At 43.2% G+C, this 18,772-nt stretch overlaps 1 protein-coding gene across 13 annotated transcripts in view; it reads left to right on the top strand.

The window, feature by feature from the left end:
• LOC117815405 (nuclear factor 1 X-type-like) overlaps positions 1–17,884 on the top strand; it is a 152,045-nt gene extending 134,161 nt beyond the window's left edge. For 6 of the 13 annotated variants that reach the window (XM_034687095.1, XM_034687096.1, XM_034687098.1 and 3 more), the window contains 4 exons: positions 5,349–5,518; positions 7,316–7,463; positions 9,783–9,871; positions 13,030–17,884. In XM_034687095.1, the coding sequence (XP_034542986.1) occupies positions 5,349–5,518; positions 7,316–7,463; positions 9,783–9,871; positions 13,030–13,044 (422 nt within the window). In that variant the 3' untranslated portion in view covers positions 13,045–17,884. Of the gene's footprint in view, positions 1–1,991; positions 2,121–5,348; positions 5,519–7,315; positions 7,464–9,782; positions 9,872–13,029 lie in introns of all 13 variants that reach the window. The other 7 variants (XM_034687091.1, XM_034687092.1, XM_034687093.1 and 4 more) reach the window with 3 other exon arrangements.
• Positions 17,885–18,772: the final 888 nt, after the last annotated feature.

The following is an 18,772-nucleotide window of genomic DNA, read 5'->3' on the forward strand; positions in this document are numbered from 1 at the left end:
TGTGTGTGTGTGTGTGTGTGTGTGTGTGTGATTGTGTGTTTGCATCTATGTGTGCTTCAGAGGCGCATCTGGTGGCAGGCCTGTTAGTGCAAAGAGACAGAAGGGTCATCATGGGAGCGCTTGATTGGTTGCCAGTGAAATACTCAGGCTTGCCAGGAAAGGAAACAGTGCAGTTGTGGCACACACACGCACACACATATGCACAAACTCAGAAATCAGATCAGACCATTGCACTGTCTCTGAAGTGCAGAAATATTGTCTTTCACATTCCCTCGTGGTAGTGACAGTCCTTTAACTTCCTGTACATACAGGTTTCAATCTTTATTTCATCCTCTCTGAGTTTTCTGGCTCTGATTTCTTCACTTCAGATTCATTTTGTACTTTTGAAGTAAAAGCACATAACACCTTTCTGAAGGCGTGACTGTTAAATCTAAAAGGTTCAGGTTTTTACACTTTCTACCAAAATCTCAGTGCTTCTCTTCTCTTGTCTTGTCTTATTTAACTCCCTGCACTTATTTGCAGTTTGCTCCCTCCAGTGTGACAGTGTCATAGCAATCACTGCTAACTATTAGTGTCAGAAGTGGGATTGGGGTTGTCTTCATGCTTGGAATCTGTCTGACAGTACAATACGCCCCCAGACCCCCGTTACAGTGGGGGGAAAAAAATGAAATATATGTCTGCTAAAGACATAAATGGTTCACACATATTCACTCCCACCTGCTTGAGACTTAACTCTTCACACAGGGAGGGAAGGTTTTACACGCCCCCACACTCCCATAGACTTTCACACGTCTCCAGCTGGAGAACTGAGGAGGAATCGTATTTAATGCCTTGTTTGACGTGGAGGGGCCACAGAAATAGACTACAAAACAACAGTCTAAAATAAATTTTAAAAAGAGAACATTATCAAATCACTCACTTGTTAGCGAGATTAGAAGAAAACTTAATGGGAAAGAAACGTGTCTATTGTTTCGTCAGTTAAATGTGGCAGTGTTGTTTTTTTCAAATTGGTCATGTGCTTGTGCTTTTGCGTGCGCTCAGTTGTTGTGCATGTGAGTGAGTGTGTGTGAGCGAGAGATAATAACCATATTTAACATCTTATGACATTCCAATTTCATACATGTCGTCAGAGCAACGCATTGAAAAACAAGACACTGCTGCATTTTTCACAGGTTCTGCTTTGCTCTCTGGCTCCCTTGCTCCCTCGCATATTTTCATGTCTCCCACGTTCTTCTCGCCTCTCTCTTTCTCTCCCTCTCTCTCCCTCTGTCTCCTCTCTTTGTCCGTCTGCTTGTCTTTCGCACTCAGCAGCTGCCGTGTCCATACTGTACAGTGTGTGCTATTTCTGAATGAAGCCTTCTTCTCGTGCAGCCAGCCTGTGAGCTTCGCTGAAGCCAGACCACAACTAGCTGACTGTGGCTGTGTGGTGGCCGTGCTCATACACAGAGAGAGAGAGCCTGGAGCTGGCACCTGAAAGAGAGAGAGAAAGAGATGAGAAAGAAAAACATACAGTTGCACAGTAGAGGTTATTATAGCTTCACATGTGCTTTGGCTCTATAACAAAGACCAGATTCAGATTGGCCTCAGCTATTTTTCCTATTTTCCCCTTTTTCCTTTGAAGACTTGCACTTAGGCTTTGAAATATTGCTCAGCCCACATTATATGACTATAAAGCTTGGAGTTGGGAGTCTTTCAGTGCACCTTTGAATGAATTATTGCAGCCTAAAGTCCTCTGATTGACTCATTGAAACTAATGGGAGTGAATGGACAACAGCCAAGAAGACATGAGCGATGCACTGCCATCAGCCAATGAGGAAATTCAACAATCTAATCAGAAAATCATGACTGTTCGAGTCCCCTTCAATAAAAATTGAATTATTTTTTAGTGTAGCTAATTAAATAAGCAACATTTTGTTGATTAAAACAACCTCTCTCTTTTCCTCCCTCTTCCCCCCCACTTTTTTTTGTTGATCCCATTTTTTTTTCGCCAGGACTGTCCTCGCCTGGTTCACTTAAGAAGCCGGGGAAGTTTGATTTCAACGCCCTGACTTCCCAGACGAGGTCCCCCCGCATGGCGTTCACACACCACCCGCTGCCTGTGCTGGCAGGAGTGAGACCAGGTGAGAGCCCTGCCATGAACCCAGCAACCCCCGATCCCCCTTTTATAATCTGAAACAGAGAGAGAAGGAAAGGTAGTGTCAAACTTGATCCTAGATTGAAATGTATACACCCCCAAACTCCTCTGGAAATAAAAACAAATTCTACAACCGTGTACTTAAAAATGATGAAAATCCCAAATGCACATTCTGAGAAAGCAAGATAAGCCTTAAAAAAAACCTACAGTTGTAACAGCTGAGAAGCAATATGCCCGCAGAGTTTCACCTGTTCAGCGTTACTGCTATCATCATGGCTTGGCATAAATTTCTCTCTCTCTTTTTCAGCCTCTCTCCATCCATCCATATTTACCACCATCTTTTTGCCTGTGTGTTTTAATAATGTCATTGCATGGTACCACTGCTGCATCCATGCCTTTGTAACTGATATGCCTCATATCTTACTGCTTCATGCATCCATTGTAATGTTTTATGAACTGAAACCTACTTGACTGGGTGAGATAATTTTTTTGCACAGTTTAATTTATGTTGTCAGAGTTGTAGGAGCACATAGCTCACATAGATTATACCATGTTATGACCAAGACAACCCTTTTCCAAGGTGAAAATCTCCAAGACAAATTGTTTTATGAAAATGTATTTTAAAAACTCTTTGTCAAGACTGAGGTCTACACTTAGATTTTGGCAAGAAGAATACCAAAGAGGACCTGTGCTCTTAATTTGGAGGTGTTAATTTCCTATTGTGTACATTTTAGTTATTGGCTGCTTCTTTGTAGCATCTTCAAATATTTTTGTTAGGATTTTAGTGAGACTCAGAACAGATGGGAAAATCAGTTGGAATAAGTGACAGGAATTGTTACAACATTTTAGAATACATGTAATTGTGCAGCTGTTGACTTAAGTGTATCAAACTCCCAAAGTAACAAATGTAACATCCAGTGGTCCCAAGGTCCTGTCGTATTAGAGGCACTGAGGGCAAGGATATTGAGGATAACCGTCATGGTTTCTTCATCTCGAGTCAGAGAAATCCCAAAGTCTCCAGGATCTCAAGTTTGCCAACGAGTCCCTGTCGGCTGGTCTCACTTTTCAAAGGAATAGATATGTCCTCCTCTCCTATCTCTCCCCTCTCATTCCATTTGTCTCTCAAAGGGACAATCTGGCCCACAGCCAAAACAGACCTACCACATAAAGGTCATATGGACTCGTTGCCCCCTTGTTGAAATGTTTTGAACTTAACTTGTGGATCCCCCCCCCCCCACACACACACACACACATACACAAATACAAAAAGCAAAACAATCCAAAAATATAGCTCAGAATGGATCTCGCACCATTAAGCCATGTTGTTTATCTGCACAGAGCAGTCCTATACCCTCCAGAGAATCCAAAGCACCAGATTGAATTTTGCATTTAAATTGATTTCCAAAATTCTCCTCTCTGTTTTATGTGTGAGTTGAAGAGGTGTGAGGCACTGGCTTAGGTTTCTTTGTTCCCACGACTAACTTCTCACACTTTTCAAACTGTGTGTGGACTTCTGGCGAAGACGTTTACATGTAATGGGGAGGCTGTAATGAGACAGTGTTTACAGATTGTGTATCAGTGCATTTGCTCACGTACACACGGATATACACACTCACAAACACATGCACGCATGTGTAAATTTACACTCTTGTGGAGGACTCTCTGTGCTAAAATGGCTGCCATCCAAATGGAATGTCCCTCGGAGGCCTTGGTTCTATAAAGAGACTGGAGGATGATGGGAGGGAGGGAAGGAGAGAGGGATGAAAAGAGAAATAGGGGTAGACAGAGAGGGGGAAGAAGCAGTTAGCAATCATGGATGGAGCTGTTAGCTCTGGTTGTATAGGTCTTGTGAGTGTAGGTGTTCAGGGGTGAGAACTGCTTGGTTTATGTCCTGTTTTTGGCTCGGACTGACATGGAGAGCTGCCAGATTGACTGTTGTCTGATTATGCCAGTCTGGAGAGTCCGCCATTGTGACAGTGATTATACACACATACATACAAAGACACATGAAAGCTGCAGCAGACAGTGCAGCACATTCAAACAGACAGGCTTTAAAAATAAATACAGACCAAGCTGCAGACAGAGATGCATCAAATTCACACTAAAATCCAAGCAACAAAAACCCAGACACAATGAGATGGCAACACCAAAACACAAAGTTTGAACAAACAGGCACTCACACACTTTGTCGGTATAGCATACACAAGAGATAGTAGGTGACAGACATAATCACAGATGCTTGTTCGCCAGGCTCCCCTCACCTAGCAGCTTGCTTCTTTAGTTTGGTGTGCCAAATTGCCAAAGCCATAGAATCTCAGCACAAGACAGACAGTTGAGCTGTGTGTGTGTGTGTGTGTGTGTGTGTGTGTGTGTGTGTGTGTGTGTGTGTGTGTGTGTGTGTGTGTGTGCGTGCGTGCGTGCGTGCGTGCGTGCGTGCGTGCGTGCGTGCGTGCGTGCGTGCGTGCGTGCGTGCGTGCGTGCGTGCGTGCGTGCGTGGTTGGCTGGCTAGCTGGCTGGCTGGCTGGCTGACTAATGTCTCCGGGAGGCGTTTTGTGGTCGGTCGGGAGCGGAGGGGAGATTCTCTCTCAAGCTTCAAACTACTGGGCAGAACCGCACAGCAAGGATATGCAGCTGATTGATTACACATCACCGACAAGCAATAAAACAAAAGTGGAAAGACCCACTGTGTGTGTGTGGGGGGGGGGGGGGGGGGGGGGGAATGAGAAGGAGCAGAAGGCAGAAAATACTGTAACACACTAAGCGTGTATGGGACTGTGAAAAGTGTATGTGTTTGTATGTGTGGGATGCCAGGCTTACCAGAGGTACAGAAATCTAGAGGGCTGTTTATAAAATGAATGGGTCCAGATGTTTCCCAATAGCCAGGGATAATGCAAGTCATTTGTAAGCAGAAACAGCTTCAGCCAGTCAACCACAAGCAAATGTTGCAGCTACTTTCTATGTTAGGACAATGATAGGCCTGAGAAGCAACCTGCTCTTTGATGTCAACTGTGTCATTTAAATGTTTGCATGACTTTATAGATCATCATAGGTGTGCATGTTATGTTACAAATGTCAAAGTTTTTACAATGATTGTTGTTTAACTCTTGAACTATGACTTGAACCTCATTGTATTTTCCCCAATTCTGGTCTCTCTCCTGTCTTCTCCTCTCATTCCTTTTCCCCCTCTCCTTTCCCATTCCCCTTTTCTTCTCAGGGAGTCCCCGTGCCTCAGCCTCAGCCCTGCACTTCCCCTCCTCCTCTATCATCCAGCAGTCCAGCCCGTACTTCACCCACCCCACTATACGCTACCACCACCACCAGGACCCGCTCAAGGAGTTTGTGCAGTTCGTGTGCACCGACGGCACAGGCCAGCCTAGCGCACAGGTAAGTGCTCCATGTGCGGAAAGGGAAGTGGGGAGATAGTGGGAGGATCTGAAGCACGAGCTGACATAGAATAGATGCAACTTTTCCTCGGTTAGTTTAACGGTGTGAAACTTTCTGTAGAGGGTGCAAAATGAAAGACAGCAGGACTACAAGACAAATTCAGATTTATCTTCAGAAGGAGTGCTCCATCATTTTATTTATAACACATACAGGTGCAAAGATGTGTGGATTCTTAATTGGGTGTGGAGCAATCTTTATTGAGTTAAGATTCTTCTCCCAAATGAAAGGAAAAGTGGTCTCAGGGTAAATACAAAAACAGGAGGAGCCAGCCAGATGAGTTCTAGAAATAAAAGAATAAAGAAAAATCACAGCAGGTGAAAATATGGTTAGGAATGAGCCAAACCACAGATGTTTGTTTAAAAGGCTCAAAATCTTACACATCTTTCCACATGCATATCCAGTCAGGGGGAGGGACATGTTTCCAGGAAAAAGTCCTCTTAGACAGATAGGTTGCAGACAGCTATGGCATTGATGAGACTGGCGACTTGGGGAAGGGGGTGGGGCTTATTTAGGATGTGTCGAAAGGTCTATAATTATGCTGTTTTCAAAGCTGACATGTAGGGCTAATGGTGAAGTCACTTAACAAGGGCCTCACTGACCTTTTTCCATTGTATGTGATGTTTATTTTCTATCCACACTTACATCTTCTCCAGAGGTTTTAGTCAACCATGTGATATGTCATAATTCGTCAAAAGTAGAGGAAGCTGAAGTTACCTATTGACAAGTAATAAAAAAATTTGTATCCATCAAATCGTCATCTGTAAGCAACACACTATAATATCAACTTGTGCTTCAACGCCTGAGTGCCAGTGGATCTCGGCACAAGCGTCATGCCTCAGATGAAGCCGTGGAAGCTAGTTAGCAGATTTGAATGAGGAGGAAATTCACTTCAGAAGTTAACTTGCACCGAAAAAGAGGGACACAGCTAAGACTTTCCTGAGGTGTCTTGGGCCCAATTCAAAACATCAGCGACGAGAGGTGTCCCCTTGGTAACCCCAATTCTTCCCACACTCACTCATCCTTTAAAATAGAATTTCCAAACATCTGTGTGTAGGCACACTATTTAGCTAGCTGTCTACTTGTTGTGTAGGAATATTTCAGAGTTATATCAAACACATTATGTATCGTGCAGGGTGCTGGTAGCACTGTAAACCTCTACTGGAACCTTGGCCTTGTGAGCAACTTTGAAATCACTTATCTAGCCCCCTTGTCATGTCCTTGTTCTGTTGTCTCATTATTTCACTTAGAGGACACAGCAGAATTTGAGAAAATGCTCAATCATTTTGCACACACTGGTACAAATAGACACCCCTTCTCACTGCTGACTTTTTCCCTTCTTTTTTAGATTCTTACACTGCACAATAATAACTTTCCTCGTGGACGACCCCAATTTTCTTTTACCCTTGTTCTCTTTTAGAAAACAACTTTTATGTTACCATGTTTTATTTGCCTCACCTTTTTTGACCTGCTTGATACTTTTCTTCTTTTCTTTTTTTATTGTGCAAGTCTGGGGATCTAACTTGATCCTGTGTGTTGGTAGACTTGTGTGTGCGAGTTTGTCTGAGTGTATGGCTACTGTTTGCATCTGTCAATATATGAGTGTCTTACCCTTACATGCAGCTGTGTGCGTGTGTGCGTGTGTGCGTGTGTGTGCCTGTGCGTGTGTGTCTGAAACCCTGTGCACTGTATATTCTCGGGGTGTGTCCTGCTCACCCTGTCTGTATGGTCCATCTGCAGCCTAATGGAGGTGGCCAGAGCAAAATGCCGGGCTCCTTCCTGCTGCCCCCGCCACCCCCAGTGGCACGTCCTGTGCCCCTCCCCATGCCCGACTCTAAAATCATCAGCACGCCCACTGACGGCGGACTCAGCTCACCCGCATCTCCGTGTAAGTCACCCCCACTCCCACTCCCCTCCACAAACCCCCATCACTCTCCCAGTCTCCCCACAGATTTTTCACAGAGGTCAATCGGAACAAAACTTAGGCTCCAGTAGGTTGGTTTGCCTTAAGCTTGCAGCTAATCTGTCCTCTGTTTAAAGTAATACTTAATTAGGTTTGTTAGCCATCACAGAAGCAGCCATCACAGAAGCTCCAGTATTTATGTGTTGATCCCTACACTGGGGTCTTTTTTTGAACCTTGTATAAAAGCCACATAAAAGAGCACATGTCTGAGACTTCTGCAATGGCTACTGCTGTTTTATAGTTAGCTGACAGTGTACTCCCAGTTATACTCAGCAGCCCCAGGACATTCACTTCTATGTTGTTCATCACCTCATGGACTGTGCTCTTGCTCTACAGTTCATTACTAGCAGATCCCAATTCTGTCGAGGCATAAGCCACGCCTTTGCCAAACCATAGAACTTCTTTCAGCTCCTCTGAATCTCCTCCTCTGAAATTCAACCTTCTCTTCTCTCTTCAAGACAATGCAAACCTCCTCAGCCTCTTCCCTTCACCTTTTCTCATTCTTCTTTTAATTCTATCTTTTTCTGTCTCTCCGGTGTTGAGTTTCCTGCAAGCACCACAAGAGGCAGTGTAGTCTCTCTCCCTCCTTTTTTGAAGTGTTTTGTAGTCTTGGGGGAGCAGAGCAGAGCAGGGCCCAGTGCACGTTGCCTCTGTAGCTGCAAGCCTTTGATCAATGCAGACTTTGCATGAGTGTCTGCAACAGCGGCAGTACAATCTACCCCCTTCTCTCACTTCTTTTTTTGCCTTCTCCTTTTCTTTATTTGATATAATCTCATATCCTCCTTTTCTTTGTTTCTTTTTTTCCCTTTATTTCTCTCTTTTTCTTTTAAGGGAACAAAATTAGGGCAGTTGGCGTGGACTCCAAAAAAACATCATGCCCCACTTTACCCACCCAATCCCCTCGCCACTTTCACACAAATCTCACAACAATTAAAAATTGAGAACAACAAAAAACATGAGAATCACAGTATAACAAGAACAACCCAGTCTCTCCAAACATGAATGATACAATCGAATCAAACCTGTCTAATTAGTGTGTAACTGGGGGAGCAGGAGAGAGGAGTGTCATCAGGGAGCAGTGAGGCTTTGCTTGGTCCCACCCAGACGGGTGCAGTGTGAGAGTCGGGCCACGGGAGAGGCACACCGAGAGGGGGCACCGGACGGAGCAACGGAGGCACCTTCTCCTCCTTTTGTTATGAATTTTTCTTCTCTTCCTGTCCTTTCAACCCTTCCTCCCCCACCCCCCTTCCAACTCTCTCAGATCAACTTGTCACTTTATTATTTATTTATATGAACATCTATATAAATAAATATCCTACTTTCCGTCTCTTTTCTCATTCCAGTGACTGTTATCACTGTGTTTTTTTTTACCCCCTCTAATTTTGTCTCTGATTTATGAGATTTCTTAATTACAGTCATTAAAGTACACACACACACACACACACACACACACACACACACACACACACACAGTCACAGATACAGACACACAGACACACACACTCACACACACATTATATTGCTATATTCTCACCCTCAGTCATGCATCACTTTCCAGCCCTGTCACTTTCACCCTCATGCATCCCCATGATCCCCCCGACCTCGATCAAGTCATGCACAGAAAAAAAGTTTTACTCAGCCGCCATATTGGAGTCCAGTGAGCACAACTGCCCTAAATTTGATCCTGTGTCATCACAGAGTGGTGTCACATTGTAGGTGAGATGCTCCTCTTAATCTGTTGAACATGATTGGAGCATTTGTTACCACTGGTGATGAATAGACTTCCTCCATTAGTCACCCTATTATATAGCCCACAGAGAATCCTCAGTGGTTTTCTATGATTAAGGTGGCTTGTAACTGAGGCCAGGGGCTGCTGAGGAGCTTCTGTGACTAACAGTGCAGACATATTTGGGGGAATAGTTTCCTTAACGTTAGAGCTGATCCTTCCAGACTTTACTTCCACGTGTTAACCACAGAATTAGGTGTAAAGTGAAGTAAAGCATAATAGAGCTGCCCCGAAAGTCCAAAACCATCCGTGTGACTAATAGGTCATCAGTGTCCCTGACCCTTACGTTTTTTTACCCACTAGTCCATTGAATAGTGATTTGTAGTCCTAGCCTTAGCAGATTAATATGATATCAAAAAATAGAGATAATGCTAATGAGAGCATCAAACTGTAGTATGAGCTGGGTGTGTATGTGTGTGTGTAAAAGCATGTACACACTTGTCTCTCTCTGTTTATAGCATACTCCACGCCAGGCTCCACAGCTCCCAACCGGTTTGTCGGCATCGGAACACGGGACAACTTTCTGAATATCCCCCAGCAGACTCAGGTACCCCGCCAACCTCCCTCATTTAATTAACATCCACCCGTCCACCTTTCTTTCCTCTTCCCTTCTCCCCCCTCCTCCTCATTATCTGTTTATATGTCTTTTCCTCCCCTGTCCCTCATCACCCACTGCAAGTGTGACAGTGCTCCGTTACTGTAGGCATCTTCAGGCTCAAAGGGACAAGCATGTCATTCAGAGTGAAGGCTGTGATACAGAGGGAGTACTCATACAATGCATTCAATGCATTAAGTGATTCAGCCCGTCAACGGTTTGAATATTTGGACACTGAAGATTGAAGTGACATCTGTAGTCATTCATAACTCTTGTCTGTATCATTTTGTTGAATCAGGCCCTTCTCTTGAGAGAAAAAAAATCTACTTGCTGTCCACTTCGAAGCTTTTCTAAGCTTTCAACCACATCACACAGTCGTCACAAGTGAACTGAGCGTAGCTTCAATAAATATGAGTCTGTCTACATAAAGGCTTAGCAGATGATAAAAAGAGAAGGTGGTAACTAATGCAGGTCCATGAAAACTGACTCAACTCCATACTTAAAGAACAGAAGAAGTGTAATGTGGTTGAAAGAATCTAGAAAACCAAGCCGGTGGACTTTGTGTTGCGAATGTTTTGTTAAACGATTTCCAGATCAAGAATAAACTTTGAACCCTAATAGATTGTGAAACAAGTTTAATCCAATTTACAAGCCTCTTATGCTGAAAGTCTTTTGTGAAAATGTTGTGCTCTTGTGAATTGACATTGTACTTTTCAACACCTTTATAACAGCCGTCTCTGAAATGCTTTAAGAGCATAAATTTCATATGGACGAGAAATTGCCAATCAATTGCTTACAACTTGCCCACCTACATTGACACAGAGTTGCCCATGTATCAAGGCCTTTGGTTTCAGTATTGGTTTACAGTGTCTGTACCACAGTAGTTTCCCCACAGTGAAAGTACGCAGTACCAGTTAGTTTCAGCTCCAGCAGTGTTGATTTATCTCCGCTCAGACCCACAGTGTGCATTAGTGCAGCGTGTGAGGCCAGTAGTGAACTACATTGTGGTTTCAGCTTTGGCTGCGCTCTGCCACTGGGCTGCAGTGTCTTGGGCCTCCTCCATCACCAACACAACTTTTCTCATTAGGGGCTAACCGCACCTGCCTGCAGCCAACTCGGCTCTCCTGTCCTCCCCACACATGGAAACAATCTGCATTCCTCCTCGGCACAGCTCTGCTCGGCTGCTCAGAACCCCACTCCCGCCCTCCCTCTCTTTCTCTCTCCCTCGCCCATCCTGCTCCCTCTAGTATTTTCAAGCTCCCCACCTGCACCGCTCTTCCACAGATGTAGCCTTGGCACTGAAGGAACATGGACACGCAAGCACGTACACTGCCAAAACTCTTGCCCCTAGTTTTCACTTGTAAAGAACATTTGGGTTTTTACAACAGCTTTAAAACTTATCTGCTGCTTGTGTTTATCAGACATTATTTAAAATTGTCCACTTGAAAAATTCCTCTGGGTTTACAACACGCACAGTGAAAACACGGGCACTGGTTTCAACCACTCCCGGTTAGCTGAGCCTAGTAGGTCAGTAAAGACCCCAGCCAGAGTGAGTAACCGAGGTCTCTGCCTGTCCTGCTGTTCTCTGGCATATGGAGAGGTTCAGACGATGGCCCTGCCAACCCGCCTCGCTGCCTGCTAGCCAACTAGCCAAGACAGAGGGAGAGAGTCTTCCTGCTGCTGTCAGGACAAGAAGAAGAGAAAAGCTGGTCTGAGGAGCTCTCTGGTGGTCAGAGCTCAGCTTTGCAGGAAGAGAGAGAGAGAAGGAGCAAGCAGGACAAGTCTGAAAAAAAGTGGGAAGGACAGGGAGAAATGGAGGGAAAAAAGAGAGAGGGAGTTAGTCGAAGCTCGCTGCACTCCACAGTCACGTCCCGGCTGTCTGGTTGCCCGCAGCAACCAGACATGATGTCATAGGCAGTTGAACTTGGACTTGAAGGGGGTTTCGAGAGAGGGGGTCACTTTCCACTGCCAAGGATTACACTGAGAGAACCAGAGGGAGAGAGGGAGAAGAGCAGAGAAGCCAGGAGGAGGAGTTATCTGCAAACACTGAAGAATCATGGGTAGGAAGGAGGGAGACAGAGTTGGTGTAGAATGGATAGAGGTTGAGGGAGGGGGGGGTTAAAACTCTCTCCTGGGTTGCTAGAATGGGGGACAACACGGAGTTAGCTGTTAAAGGTGGGGTGATTTGCTGCTCTCCCCGGGCAGAGGACTGAGGAATGTCAGTGGCAGCCAGAACAGCTCAGCCTGTGCCAAAGTCTCCACTCTGCCCTCTTATCAAACCCAGAAACCGGATCCCTGGAGTAGCTGCCCTCAATAGCTTAACAGTGTAGCCTGAGACCACTCGGGCTCACAGAGCATAGGCATATTAAGAGGATCGCTTTACATGTAAACTGGCAGCGCATGACAGAGCAGTTATACTCTCGTGTTTGCTCACTGGAAAGATATTCAGGCCGGAAACAAAAACTGCTGCTCTTATGCTATTTAAAGCTCCAAAATAACATCATAGTTTTTAATGAGTTAAAACACCAGTGTCAGCTCTCTTAAAACAGCAAGTGGTTAAGTTGAGGTAGTAACTTTTTTGACACTCTTTGGGACAGCAATGCTCAGATGAAAAGGTAGAAAAGGAGGTAGAGGGGGCCACCTAGTGGTTGAAGGGTTATCCTCACATGAGATCCTCATCACCCAAATACACAGAGACCGATACTCGAGAAACCTGCTACAGTTTGCATAGGTTTTAATCCTGGACAGTTAAACCACAAATTAATGCGGTAATTTGTGGAAAAAGGTGATACAGATTAGATTTTTAAAAATGGATTTTGCTATATGATGATATCTTCTGACCCTTTGTCAGGGTCCTGACCTAAAGACTGGGGACCTTTAATTTACACCATGTTTAAAAAATTTACTGTGTAAGGTGCTGTGCTGTGTTCACATCTTTTTAACAAAATTGTTATGCCCCCCACTTTTACCTTCTTTATTCATACTTAACATTTGCGCCTGTTGATAGGTGGCGCCTTTTTTCTCTTTTTGTGTTACAACCTGATACTCAAAGCTACTGTTTCAATCTGATTTGATTAAGTGACTAACCTTTATTCTTTTCTTCTCCACAGTCCTGGTTCCTCTGACAAGGCCTCTCTGAATCAAGAGCTAAAATTGTGTCATGAAAATTGGAAATGTAAAAAACAAACGCACCACGGCTGATTAAGAGCAGACTGCTGACACTAAAAGGTCTTTCTCTCTCGCCAACACTATTCAAAGTTGTACTACAGAACCCCACCCCCCCACACTAAACCCCACCACAATCCTACGAGGACCCAACCCAACATGATTCAAACGAACGATCGTCCCCTTCATGCAGGAGGCTTCAATGAGATTGAGTGAACAGATTCAGAATGCAAGGAGGAGGAAGAGGAAGATGAGGAACTGTCTCACACACCACAAAATGTCAGAAAGGAAACACAATATGGAAAACTGACAAATGACCAATTCTACATTTGTTTTTTTTTTATGATTTATTTTTTTCATTTTGTTGTCTCCACAATGAAACTCCATGCATTGGCTTGGAGATCCAAAAAAAAAAAGTGGTAAAACAGAGAAGTCAGATTTGCAAGTGGAAAGATAGTCACCCAAACTGCACACTTCCATATCTGTGTGTTTAACCGCTCAGCTCTCTTCCAGGTGCTTATTTCCACCTGACTCCCCCCTCCACCACCACTACCACCACCAGGGTCCAGACAGTAACCACAGCCTCATACCTGTGTGTCGCCACGCTCTGACGCTTCATTCGCTCAGCCCTGAGCCTTTTCTTTTTTCCTTTTTTTTTTTTCTTTTTCATTTCTGATTGGCCAATCCTGGTGACACCATCAGATGGTGCTCACACATATGCACTAAGTGGCTGGTCTTTGTTTACCTGTCAGAGAATCAGGGCGGAGAAGCGATAGCCATGAGGCGAGTGTAAGTAAGTGAACACACGACAGACAGTCATAACACTAACTCTACATGTGCTCTTTCGTCCCCTCACCTATGCACTATTAATTTTGAATAAGGGATGAACAGTACTGCACATTGATGGTCAGATGAGCGATGAGAGAAGTGAGTCAAGGCTGGCTGTCACTGCTGGGATGGGGCTGTACTCACATTAAAGTCTGGACCCTGAAATTTACAGCATCCACACACACACACACACACACACACAATCACACACACAATCACACACACACACACACACACACACACACACACACACACACACACACACACACACACACACACACACACACACACGCTTGCTTGCACCCCATGCAAACAGACTTACTTTTTCAGATTAGTCTGTCAAACAACCAGTGCGTGGAATCATCCTGAGATTACTCATAGACATAGGATTTATTTTACAGAAATGCACACGCAGCATCCGCTTCATAATATTACCTTTCAGTTTGTGTTTCAGTAGGTGTTTTCATGCGATTTCCTTTTTTTGTGCTGGATTTGGTTTTGGTTTTTGTCTCACTTGGATTGTTTTAACTTTTTTCTTGCATGTCATAACACTTTTTGCTTCAGTTTTCAGTAACACATTAAGTGTCACGCTAAAAACAGATTTCAACAAAACAGCAGCAGTTTCTCAAATCTCTCACGTATGGACAGCACAGTAACAACAGCCCATCACATGCAACCCTTGCATTGCTTTACCCTGTATCCTTTAGTCCAGTCACAGGAACATTCAGAGGAAGACAAACACACACACACATGCACATTTAAATCGCACACCAACACCACCAACAACCAGACATTAAATGATAAAGGGAAGCCTTTATATTTGGTTCTCCAAACTGCCTTTGTTAATGGTTTTTCATTCACTTAAGATTTTTTTTTAATTTGAGATTATTTTCTTTGTAATTGTTCACATTTGAAATTGCTATTGTTTTTTGTTTTTTTCATCATGACACAATCCAACAAAAGCCGACCTCACAAAATAACTGGACTGCCTAGCTGTTGGTTCTGTTTTGCAGGGATTGTAAACAGGTCTGAGGCCCTGTTCTCAGCCTCTCTAGTAACATTAGCTCTATGTACTAAAACCATATATCAAGTCTATAACAATATATGAAAGTGCCTCTGTATTCCCTTCATGCAATTAGTAATAAAGTGACTTCAGGTTCTCTTCCCACATATAAGCTACAGCTACAGGGAGTGGTAGCGTTGGTGCATGTGGAAACCATTGGCCGAGGACAGATCTTTATAGAGGACTGCAAACTTTTTTTTTGTTTGTTTTTTTGTAAAGACAGAGAGAGAGAGATCTTATACATATATATTTATGATATATGCTCCTTTTTAACTTTTACTACATGAGCTGGTTGGCAGTCTAGTTATTTTCTGAACTCTCACCTCCCTTTTCACCCCCCTCCACAACTCGTTTCAGTAACATCACCTTACTGTTACCAGTGCGGATCAAACGACACACACCATCGCCGTCTGCAGCACAGGATTATAATACCTAAATAAACATGTCAAAAATCGACAGTAGGTTTGAAGAAAAAAAAAAGTGTTTGTTTTTTGATGGAAAGTATTATTATTGAAAATATGTGTCGATTGAGCCACGTGCAATGCATTGGGTAGATCATTGTGTTTGTCTGTTAGAGATTTTTAAGAAAGCTACAAGAAAAGAGAAAAAAAATGTATTTGTTTCAAGTCCGTAAGCTCCAGGACTCTAAACTAGAGGGCCAAGAAAAATCCTAGTCTTTGTAAGTTGGGGGTATTTGTTTTTATTTCCTTTGTCTCTTTTTTAATGTTTTATGTGTAATCAGTTGTTTATAAAAATGTGGGAGGGCTGAAGGAAAAAAAAATCTACACAACTTGAGGAAAAAAAATCTCTATCATCAGATAAAAACCTGGTGCTTCAACACTATAAAGTACATACCTATTGTAAATGAATGGTGATGAACAAAATTAACAGACCATGTAGGAAACAGCATTATTCCTCTCTCTATTTTTATTCTTCTTCTATTTGTATTGAGCGGGGGGAGAGGTTCCTGGTCCTTAAGGTTGTGACACAAAAGGCATTTCGGTTCAACCTTTAGAAAAAAAAGTAACAAACCTATAAGTTAATCTGTGCACTGCCTGAAACTCACCAGCAGAAAACACAACAACCCTCCCAGTTTAACTCATTTTTATAAAAAAACACATGACAAGTTCCTCCCTGTTCTGTGAGAGATGCTTCACATGCAGAAACCTTTTCTACACATCATCCTGGTATGGTTCTGAATTTAAAGCAGTATCCAAGTCAGCCGGTTGTGTTGAGACCCAAACGCAATGGAGAGTAAATATATGCTTCAAATCCGGCATAAATCTGAGGTCTGAACCATGATGAAGCAGGCAGCAAGGTGAGCCTCCCCCTGTTCCACCCCCTCCTCTGTAAATGACTCTTTTAGTGCTTGTGCTGTAGTGTATAGTTTCCCAGCAGTTAAAGGTTGTCCCTTAAAAGTGCCTTTTGTTCACAGACTCCATTTTGTAATCCAGATCGCCCCTTTTTTTTCCAAATGGCTCGAGGTAGTAAGTTGTCCCTGACTGCCGCACGAAGGCAAAAAAAAAGCCATCGCCGATTAAGCTCTTAAGGACAACTTTTTTTCCTCTGCCTTCGAAATGAATCCCTTCCACTGTACCTCCCCTATATCCTCTCTTCCTTTCAAAGCCCTATATATATATACATACATATATATATAGTACAAAAGGAAACTGGTGTGAATTAGTTCTTTACTTTTTATTGATAAATGATGATGAAAAAAACATTTTGAAAAGGCAAAAAAACTTGTTCTCGTTCAGCTCTTGCTTTTTTCTTCCCCTCTGTCTCCACTGTCTGTTTTCTCTTAGGCATTGGAGTAGTCTGTAACTGTGTGTCCGTCTCACTCTCTCTCACTCTCTCTCTCTCTATCTATCTATCTCTCTCACTCTTTCTCTCCCTTTCTCTCTCCCTCTCTCCTGCCCTCTCCTCTGTTGGGAGGGGGATAAAAAAATTTGCCGAAAAACTTTTTGTCTGAGCAGAATGCAGTTAGCTCACATGTTATTCTTGTCTGTATGCTTCACATTGTATTACCATACCCATCTTCTTCAGCTTTTTCCATTCAACAGCTAATGTAAGTGAACAAATTACGCTGACGGGCTTTTGGGGGTGTCCTTTGGGTGGGTTAGGAAGGGACGACAGGGGTTAAAAGAGGTTTCCTGAGAAGATAAATGGGGTCCTGAGGGCTGGATGAACTGCTTTGAAATGTTGGAAAGGGGCTGCTTTGACTAGCATAAGAGTCCGCTCTTTTGTCTCAGCTATTTATTTTTGGCTTTGTTTTATTCCCCTTTTTTCCTTTTAATTTGGATTTATTTTTGCTATCAGGGTATGCTGTCATTGAGAAGCTCTTTGAGGGCACCTCAGACTGTACATGAAAGCTACAAGCACCTTATAACCGGACTTATCCTGCACGAGGCTGAAAGAGGGGGGTTTTGCATTTCCAGGACATATCCCACAATCTTTTAAAGTAAAGTATTATTGTTCACGGTGGGTTTCACACAGAGAAAACCCTCAGCAGTATTAGCCATTTACAACATACCAATCAGATAGATAAAAACCAGCATGAATGAACCTGATCTCTCACATTTCTGAGGATTCAGGGAAATCCCTCCATGTTTCTCCTCTGACCCCCTCATGCTGGACTGCTCCGAGTTTTCGTTCTGTTGTTTATTTTGTTCTTACTCTTCTTAAGCGTGTATGGTTATTGGTGTAATAGGCAGCACCCCAAGCCCCCTGACTCCCAGCTCTTGTGCGCCTCTGTGTACACCCTCAGTGCAGCACCACTTCTTTGTCAGAACACCCCCAGAGCTCTAGGTGAAATGCATGTGTTAATTACAGTTTCTTTTCCATAAGAAGAAAAACACAGTTTGAGAAGAGCAGCACCTGATTGAATAAAAAGGATGTTCTTGACTGTACTATCTTGTTGTGCCTTGTCTTCCTTTCATGAGGTGGTGACTAAATAATCCCCTAAAATCATATTGTGCATATATAAGACAAAAAATACAAATGCAATTAAACCGGCAAGCAGAGATGAACTGGCACCCAAAAATCTGTGTGTGTTGTGGTGTTTTGCAGCCATGGGCTGAGTTGTGATCGACACTCACCCAAATGTTAATGTTTTGGACAGCATACAAATAAATTACATGTGACATCATCAAATCACGCTGTGTACATTTTATGTGATTTGAGTTGCTTTGTCCAAAAAACAAAAAGGAAAAGATGATCTAGTCAGGCTGGGATGGTCAGCAAAATAGGAAAATATGTAGTAAACTGAACATTGTATAGAGGAGTTATTGCCTCCTCCCACAAGGTGAAACTATGAGGATACATGGCAGATATGGAGATATACTGTATAGAAGTAGACCATGATCAAGCATGTGATATTTGTGTAAAGAAGATTAAACAACTTCTTGTTCCTGGAGACACTGAGGGTCATAGCGCCAGGACATGCCCATACAGTAAAACTCACTGCAAATTTTGAGCATCCAGCACTTAATTCTCTGCATTATGGTGAATATTTTTGTGACCAATTGTGGTGATAATTGAATTATGTAAAAGGACAACTCAAAATGATTGATGTATTTCTGTATCATTTATTGTATTACATAATTCATATAACATTAATTACACGGCACGCTTGCATTTTCTCACTAAAGCAGCAAGTATGGATTGCTCTTTTTGATCTTAAGTTTACTAGAGGGGCATGTAAAGGGCACTTTATCACATTAAGTTCATCAGAAGGGCATCCAAAGGGGCCTTTTTTCCATGAGGTTTAATAAAAGGGCATTAACGGGGCCCTTTTT

This window comes from Notolabrus celidotus, chromosome 7 (assembly GCF_009762535.1).
Source record: "Notolabrus celidotus isolate fNotCel1 chromosome 7, fNotCel1.pri, whole genome shotgun sequence".
In the NCBI taxonomy this organism is placed as follows: Eukaryota; Metazoa; Chordata; class Actinopteri; order Labriformes; family Labridae; genus Notolabrus; species Notolabrus celidotus.